This window comes from Carassius carassius, chromosome 14, assembly GCF_963082965.1.
Source record: "Carassius carassius chromosome 14, fCarCar2.1, whole genome shotgun sequence".
Taxonomy (NCBI): domain Eukaryota; kingdom Metazoa; phylum Chordata; class Actinopteri; order Cypriniformes; family Cyprinidae; genus Carassius; species Carassius carassius.
Genome location: NC_081768.1, coordinates 32,264,433 through 32,274,432, shown reverse-complemented (window position 1 = coordinate 32,274,432; position 10,000 = coordinate 32,264,433). Strand labels below are relative to the sequence as shown.

General features: G+C 42.1%; 1 protein-coding gene across 5 annotated transcripts in view; it reads right to left on the bottom strand.

Moving 5' to 3' along the window:
- The window catches only part of LOC132157516 (girdin-like), a 69,634-nt gene that overhangs the window by 40,148 nt on the left and 19,486 nt on the right, over nt 1–10,000 (bottom strand). For all 5 annotated transcript variants that reach the window (XR_009437558.1, XM_059566888.1, XM_059566885.1 and 2 more), the window contains exons 5-10: nt 8,696–8,754; nt 8,490–8,573; nt 8,264–8,404; nt 4,140–4,303; nt 2,693–2,774; nt 1,836–1,994 (exon numbers count right to left, since the gene is read on the bottom strand). Coding sequence is in view for 4 of the 5 variants with exons in the window: in XM_059566888.1 (XP_059422871.1) it covers nt 1,836–1,994; nt 2,693–2,774; nt 4,140–4,303; nt 8,264–8,404; nt 8,490–8,573; nt 8,696–8,754 (689 nt within the window). In the remaining variant the exon portion in view is untranslated. The remainder of the gene's footprint in view (nt 1–1,835; nt 1,995–2,692; nt 2,775–4,139; nt 4,304–8,263; nt 8,405–8,489; nt 8,574–8,695; nt 8,755–10,000) is intronic.

The window sequence follows — 10,000 nt, the reverse complement described above, 5'->3', positions numbered from 1 at the left end:
CATTCCGTTTTTGAGAAACGATACAGTTTCGCCAAACAAAATATCAGGGTACTCACGTATATCGATATTTTCTTACACCCCTAATGAACACACACAATCAACAACCGCCATGGCATTCCCAGCATTCCCTTATGAACACACAAAATCAATTATCTCCACAACATTCCCAGCATTCCCTCGTGAACACACAATCAATAACCATCACAACATTCCCAGCATTCCCTAGTGAACACAAAATCAATAACCTCCACAACATTCCCAGTGTTCCCTCGTGAACACACACAATCAACAACCTTCACAACAATCCCAGCATTCCCTTGTGAACACACAAAATCAATAACCATCACAACATTCCCAGAATTCCCTCGTGAACACACACAATCAACAACCGCCATGGCATTCCCAGCATTCCCTTATGAACACACAAAATCAATTATCTCCACAACATTCCCAGCATTCCCTCGTGAACACACAATCAATAACCATCACAACATTCCCGGCATTCCCTAGTGAACACACACAATCAGCAACCTTCACAACATTCCCAGCATTCCCTAGTGAACACAAAATCAATAACCTCCACAACATTCCCAGTGTTCCCTCGTGAACACACACAATCAACAACCTTCACAACAATCCCAGCATTCCCTTGTGAACACACAAAATCAATAACCATCACAACATTCCCAGAATTCCCTCGTGAACACACACAATCAACAACCGCCATGGCATTCCCAGCATTCCCTCGTGAATACACACAATCAATAACCTTCACATCATTCCCAGCATTCCCTAGTGAACACACACAATCAATAACCTTCTCAAAATTCCCAGAATTTCCTCATGAACACACACAATCAATAACCTTCAGCACATTCCCAGCATTCCCTCGTGAATACACACAATCAATAACCTTCACATCATTCCCAGCATTCTCTAGTGAACACACACAATCAATAACCTTCTCAAAATTCCCAGAATTTCCTCATGAACACACACAAAAAATTAATAACCTTCAGCACATTCCCAGCATTCCATCCTGAACACACACAATCAACAACCTTAACAACATTCCCAGCATTCCCTTGTGAACACACAATCAACAACCTTCACAACATTCCCAGCATTCCCTAGTGAACACACAATCAATAACCTCCACAAGATTCCCAGCATTCCCTTGTGAACACACAAAATCAATAACCTCCACAACATTCCCAGAATTCCCTCGTGAACACACACAATCAACAACCGCCATGGCATTCCCAGCATTCCCTCGTGAATACACACAATCAATAACCTTCACATCATTCCCAGCATTCCCTAGTGAACACACACAATCAATAACCTTCTCAAAATTCCCAGAATTTCCTCATGAACACACACAATCAATAACCTTCAGCACATTCCCAGCATTCCCTCGTGAATACACACAATCAATAACCTTCACATCATTCCCAGCATTCTCTAGTGAACACACACAATCAATAACCTTCTCAAAATTCCCAGAATTTCCTCATGAACACACACAAAAAATTAATAACCTTCAGCACATTCCCAGCATTCCATCCTGAACACACACAATCAACAACCTTAACAACATTCCCAGCATTCCCTTGTGAACGCACACAATCAATTATATCCACGACATTCCCACCATTCCCTCGTGAGCACATACAATCAATAACCTCCATAACATTCCAAGAATTCCCTTGTAAACACATACAATCAACAACTGCTATAGCATTCCCAGCAATCCCTTGTGAACACACACAATCAATAATCTCCACGACATTCCCAGCATTCCCTCCTGAACACATGTAGTGATGTGAACGCACCTCCACTCTGGTCCTGTAGAACTCAATGTCATGGAGTTTCTCTTTGTAGCGTGTCACTTCACTCTCCAGTTTGTCCACCCTGACGGCCTTCTCTCGGAGCGCGTCCAGCTCATCCCGATACGCCCGCAGCGACCGCGCGTCACACAGCAACTGCAGGTTCTGACAAACACACAAACACAAATGTCTCAGCAAATGAGACCTTTATACGTCTTGACACCGGTGTCTTACTACAGTGAAGTTCAATTTTTGGATTAGACAAAAATAAAACATCTGCTTTTATTTGGACAGCCCAAAGAATATTTATCTATATCTATCTGCTCCATACACGTCAGCATGTCTGCCATCTAAAACTAGTCTACATTTCAGATGCTGCTCATCAGTCACAGTTAAAAAAACTATTTCTATTGGAAATGCCACAACACTGCAGCGTATGGCTGTAAGAACATCAGATATCTATGGTAGGGTTGTTTGATGATCAATCATATTTATCAGTGTTTTAACCAATATATATTTGATTTAATTAAAGAATTAACAGGCATCATAATGGTAAACTAAATGCAAGACTTCTAGATATAGATATTCATACGGGCTCTGGGAACAGGTTTGGAAAACTAAATTTAGATCCTGGTGTTCCACAGAATGAGGGTCTGTTGATGCCATGGATCAGACAGTGAAACAGCGGCGTCTGTAAAGACATGTGTGATGATCGGCTGAGCTATTACTGGCTGTGTAAAGCTGTGGCGTGTAAGTAGTTAAAGGAATTACTGTAGTCATTACACATCAGGACTTGCAATTAAGAGGACAGAGATTTAGTTAAGCTCAGTGTCACTGAGGAGTATGATGTAGAGACGCCTCACTTCCTGCTGCAGTCTCTTGACCTCGGTCTCCATGTGCTCCAGCTCCTGTCTGCAGTCCAGAAGCTGCTCGGTCTTCTCCTCTCTGAAACACACAGCCGTTCAAGCAGTTAGTCTGCAGAAGCGGGTTAATGATGGGCCGCTCTGAGCTTAATTCCTCAGGTATCACCTGAGCTTCAGTAACGTGCGCTGAGGTCAATGAAAGCTGTGATAATCCTACTGTACCACACTTTAGATGAGAAAAACCTCTACTCGAGAACTTTACTGGAGACCAGATGAGAGCGGTGACTACATTTGATAAACTGCACTGAAACTAAAAGAATCTTGTTTGTGATCAGTGGGGAGGAGGAAGTGAAGCTGTGCGATTCTTTTACCGCACACAGATTAAAATAGACTGTCCTCCTTTACCCTGCAGTGAAAGACACAAGAACAGAAGCTAGGTAGAGAGCCGTGGCCTCATTCTGGATGTGCAGAATCATCCTGAACACTTCCACAAGCATACAGGACAGTGTGTGTTTAAACCTCTCACCTCTCTTTGAGACTAGGGTTGGGAACCCAAAATCAATCCCAGTTCCAGAATCTGACACTTAAATAAAGTGAGTGAGTCACTGAATCATGCCAAGATTTTGATTACTGTCTAAATATTTATTCTTCTGAAATGTGAGAGAACTACAACCAACCTCCATTAATAAAAAATAAAATAAAAAACAGAAGTCTGAATTTATCCAGAACGCTGCAGCTCTATTCTGCACACAAACAGCTCTTAATCCAGTCCACATATTCCTGTAGCCGGCTGATTTTAGTTCAGTGTTTAGCAAAAAGAGACACAGAATAAATATGTTTGATATCTGAATATTTGATTTTATTTAACCATATTGAAATTGATAAGAATCGGAATTGATCAAATTCCAGCGATACCCGACTAATGATTATTCAGTTAGAGTAACAGTCTCCCTTTACAAATGTCCTGAGCATGTCAACGGTTATTAATCAAACTTCAGGACTGTTCCAGCTCATTTCTCAAGTTCTCCTGTGAGTTACAGCAGCACACAGAGAGAACAGAGATAGAGGAAGAGCGTACGCTTCACTGCGGTTATCTGATTATGTGTTATTAGATAGCATGGCTTTAGAAGTACAGATCCTTCATGTAAATGATTGACCAGGGCTTCTGTTAAAGACTTACCAGTATGTAAAGATAACACTCATAACATCATTTCCAGTCATAAACTGGCTGATGCTGAAGCTCAAGTAGACGTTTGTCTGAGAGAACGTCAGCAAACTAAGAGACACTGAGGGAAATAACTCCGACAGCTGCGTGTGAAGAGCTCTAGCAGCACAGACTAATGGCTGAACTCAATCAGATGGATTCCAGTAAGACTTCCTCTGGTCCTCAGCACATCCTCTAACAGGCACTGGACAGAGAGGAAGCAGAGTAATGACTGGTACTCACAGCTCCTGCCGCAGGCGTCTGATCCGGGCTTTAGCGTCGGCCAGCTCCACGGACAGATGCTGCACACTCTCAGTGCGTCTGATGCTGGGAGACTCTCCGGGTGAAGGAGCAGTGTGAAGAGAGACCAGCCCAGCGTCACGCTCCAGAGACAGAGACACCACCATCTGAACACACACACACATCAGACACATCAGACATCAGACACATCAGACACACACACACAAACACACATCAGACACACACATCAGACATCAGACACATCAGACACACACACACAAACACACATCAGACACACACATCAGACACACACATCAGACACACAGATCAGACACACACACACACAAACACACACATCAGACACACACATCAGACACACACATCAGACATCAGACACACACACACACACACAAACACACATCAGACACACACATCAGACACACACATCAGACACACAGATCAGACACACAGATCAGACACACACACACACACACACACACAAACACACATCAGACACACACATCAGACACACACATCAGACATCAGACACACACACACACACACACACAAACACACATCAGACACACAGATCAGACACACAGATCAGACACACACACACACACACACAAACACACATCAGACACACACATCAGACACACAGATCAGACACACAGATCAGACACAAACACACACACACAAACACACATCAGACACACACATCAGACACAGACACACACACACACACACACATCAGACACATCAGACACACACACACACACATCAGACACACACACACACACAGACACACACACACACATCAGACACACACACACACACACACATCAGACACACACACACACACATCACACACACACACACACACACACACACACACACACACCAGACACCAGACTCATCAGACACACATACACACACATCAGACACATCAGACACACACATCAGACACACACACACATCGGACACACACACACACACACACACATCAGACAAACACATCAGACACACACACACACACACACACACACACATCAGACAAACACATCAGACACACACACACCAGACATCAGGCACATCAGAAACATCAGACACACACACACACACACACACACATCAGACACATCAGACACACACACACACACCAGACATCAGGCACATCAGACACACGGCACACACATCAGAAACATCAGACACACACACACACACACACACATCAGACACACACACACATCAGACACACACATCAGACACATCAGACACACACACCAGACACACACACACACACACACACATCAGACACACACACACATCAGACACACACATCAGACACATCAGACACACACACCAGACACACACACACATCAGACATCAGGCACATCAGACACAGACACACATCAGAAACATCAGACACACACACACACACACACACACACACACACACACCAGACATCAGACACACACACACATCAGACACACACACACATCAGACACACACATCAGACACATCAGACACACACACACCAGACACACACATCAGACACACACACACATCAGACATCAGGCACATCAGACACAGACACACATCAGAAACATCAGACACACACACACACACACACACACACACCAGACATCAGACACACACACACATCAGACACACACACACATCAGACATCAGACACACACACACACACACACACATCAGACACACACACACATCAGACACACACACACACACACACATCAGACACACACACACACCAGACACACACACACACACACACACACCAGACACACACACACACACACACACACCAGACACACACACACACACACCAGACATCAGACACACACACACACACACACACACCAGACATCAGACACACACACACACACTCAGACACACACACACACACACATCAGAAACATCAGACACACACACACACACATCAGACACACACACACATCAGACACACACATCAGACACACACACACACCAGACACACACATCAGACATCAGGCACATCAGACACAGACACACATCAGAAACATCAGACACACACACACACACCAGACATCAGACACACACACACATCAGACACACACATCAGACACACACACATCAGTAACATCAGACACACACACACACACACACACACACACACACACCAGACACACACACACACACATCAGACACACACACACACCAGACATCAGACACACATACACACACCAGACACACACACACACATCAGACACACACACACACACACACACACCAGACATCAGACACACACACACACATCAGACACACACACACACACACATCAGACACACACACATCAGACAAACACACACACATCAGACACACACACACCAGACATCAGACACACACACACACACACACACACATCAGACACACACACACACATCAGACACACATACACACACCAGACACACACACACACACCCACACACACACACATCAGACACACACACACCAGACATCAGACACACATACACACACCAGACACACACACACACACACACATCAGACACACACACACACACACCAGACATCAGACACACACACACACACACACACACTCATCAGACACACACACATCAGACACACACAGCATCATGGGTATTTTAGGGGTGTGCAATATTGACAAAAAATGATATCTCAATATTTTGTGAGATTTCATTGCTAACGATAATCAGGTGATATTCTGAGTGTGTTACTGTGCTGGTATCTTAACGTGGACAGCTGACAGTTTTTGATGTTCTTCACGTTCTGTGTGGTGGTCAGCTCGCAGCAGAGATAGAAACTAATCTTTTCCAATTAGTTTCAAATTATTTTTACTTCTATAAAGGCATTTTTTCTAAAAGTGTCCATAATCTTTTGAGTCAAATTCTTCCATTCAATCAGTGAATTATGAAATCCTTATCAACTAAATTAATCTTTGCAGTGCAGAGGACACACAGAAGCTGCGTCTGTTTAACGCAGGACAGGGATGTTTTTAACCTGCAGTTACACGTGTGTTTAAACGGCCAGTAGGTGGCAGCAGGTCACTGTTAATAAGTGAGTCGTTGTGATTGAACCGAATCATTTAAACTGAATGAAACATCATCATGTTGCTCCGAGACCGAAAACAGTGCTGTGTTTCCAATTATTGTTGTTGTCAAAGGAGAGCAAAAAAATGCAATACGGTGTTTAAAACTCAAGTATCTTAATTACCTTCTTGTTTATTGAACGGTTTTTAAAAATCTATATCATATTTTTAATGATGGTAATTTTTGGAGAGACAAACGTCCCTCTTCATGTGAAACTGAGTAACTATATGAAGTGGTATTAATATATATCATCTAATGTGAATCTAACAATTAAAGCTCTTGACTCCACTGCTATTTCAGTTTTAGTAATTAAATCATTTGTATTGAATCACTACAGCCATTTTTACATTTGACTATTCGTTTTTCTTACTTGAATACTTTAGATGTAAAATAAAAATAAGTAACATTTGTTTCTTATATTTATATATATATTTTTTGCATATGTTCTTATTTATAATAGCAAAGATATGATAAAGATATATTGTGATTATTAATACAGTAATAATAATTAAGAAAAGAACTGGAGGAAAAGATGTAACCTTGCTCTGTGATTTAGCTGTGGACCCTGCAGAAACCTTTTAACTCGGCTGTAGCTCACTCAATTTAGCACTCAAAATACAAATCTAGAAATAAAAATGAAAATAACTTATTTTTGAAAATGTGCTCATTGTGGCTCATTTTGCCAGCACAGGTCTGTGTCAAATATCAGAAGTAACACAGGATTATTGGATTGCAGGCACACTACAAACACAGTTTAGTGATGTTTTCTTCAAGCATGGACTCTAAACAGCACTAAAGGACTCCAGACTCCAGAGCTGCTCATGAGAGTCGGGTCAAATAGAGTTACTGATCTGGTCAAACCAGCTTTATATAAAATATATTTTTATGTAAATGAAGTTGAATGTGTTTGATGCATGTTAGCCTGTGGTCAGAGAGTCACATGGTCATTCATTAGCAGCAGCGACAGTGTGTGTGTGTGTGTGTGTGTGTGTTACCTCGGCATGTTGGTCTCGCTCATCCACGAGGCGCTTGAGGTTAAAGGTCAGCTGTCTGAAGACGATGTCTTTATCGTGCGGGACAGACTCGCTCTCCTCTACACACTGAAGGTCAAACACGTTCTCCTGGTTATGAGTCACCTGCACACACACACAAACACACACAGAGAGAGGGTCAGAGGTCAGGGGTTGATGAGCTGCGCTCCTGAAGTCATGTGACACACACCTCCTGAATGTGAGCAGCGATGGCTGCCTGTGTGTCAAAGTCCAGCATCTGGATCCGGTCGATGTATTCCTCCTTCCTGTTACACTGAGACACACACACACACACAGAGAGAGAGATGAGCTACACACACTGTGTGTGAGAGTGTGTGAGTGTGTCAGAGAGAGAGTGAGTGAGAGTGTGTGAGAGTGTGTGTGAGTGTGTGTCACCTGTACAGCACAGCCCAGCAGCAGCAGCAGGATCTTCCTCATCTCCTCCAGTCCTTGCTCTGAAAACACACACATCCAGATCAACACACACACACACTCACAGACGAGCTCTTTAACCCTCACACACTGATGTATGAACTAACATCACAGCTAATGCAGGGCTCACACTGCGAGTGAGTAGAGCTCGACCGATGTATCGGTTTGTGCCGATTAATCGGCACCGATAGTTGATTGCTGGAACAATCGGTTATCGGTAAAAAATCATCCCGATAGTTTCCCGCGTTTCGTCCATTGCTGGAGCGGCTGAGAAGGCTCTGTGTTCATCATACAGTGTGAGAGCGACCTCTAGTGGCTGAATCAAACACACAGCACGTGCTGTGTGTTTAGACACGTGACGCTTCAGACAGAAAATCCTGCCACGCCTCAGAGCATCATTCACATAGTTTAACATTAAATTACATCATATTCACCCCGAATTGTTGTTAGTGTACATAATGAATTGTATATTGAGCATTTCCATCGAAACGTTTGTCTTTCTGTGGCTCTAATAAAGTCTGTATGCTTCATTTATAGAGCTATAATATAGATCGCTCTTTTTGTTTGCTCCGTCTTTTAAACACTGAACTTCAAACTTATCTTAGCCTCATTGTTCATTCTTGAAGTCAACTTATGTCCGTTTGGTGAATAAATAAACCGTTTTAGACCTCTGCTCGAGTTGAACGAAAAACACTTGAAGAACATCTCCAGAACTGCTCTAAGTCACTTCATGAGCATCTGACCATTGATTTGACATGCATCATATCACATCACAGAAGGGTAAAGGTATTCACTACAACCCGTCAAAATAAAAGTCTGTTTTTAAGTCTATTGTTCAGTAGAATGTACATAGCCTACTACTACTACTAAAATAAAACAAACATTATTTTTTAACGATGAGTCACACATCATTTCTTCCATGTTTGAATTTTAATAGTAAATCCCCTTTGTTTGCCAAAAAAGTTTGCTTAATTTTCAGTAATTACAAGATAAATGAAATTAATATTTTATGCCTTGATTTGATGTCAAAATTGTAAATACACAGAATTTCTGAGGGGAAAAAATCATTAGGCTTATTTAAGAAAAAAAGCTGTTTTATGCGTTCAAATAATTTTACATGCTAAAACAGAATTTGTTAACAATAAAAAATATGGTGATAAAAAAAATAAAACATTTCATAGGGCCCTAAAATTTTTATTAAATTGATGTGAAAATGTATAAGTTTCATGATTTTTATTAAAATGGAAAAACAGAATCCAGACAAATAAA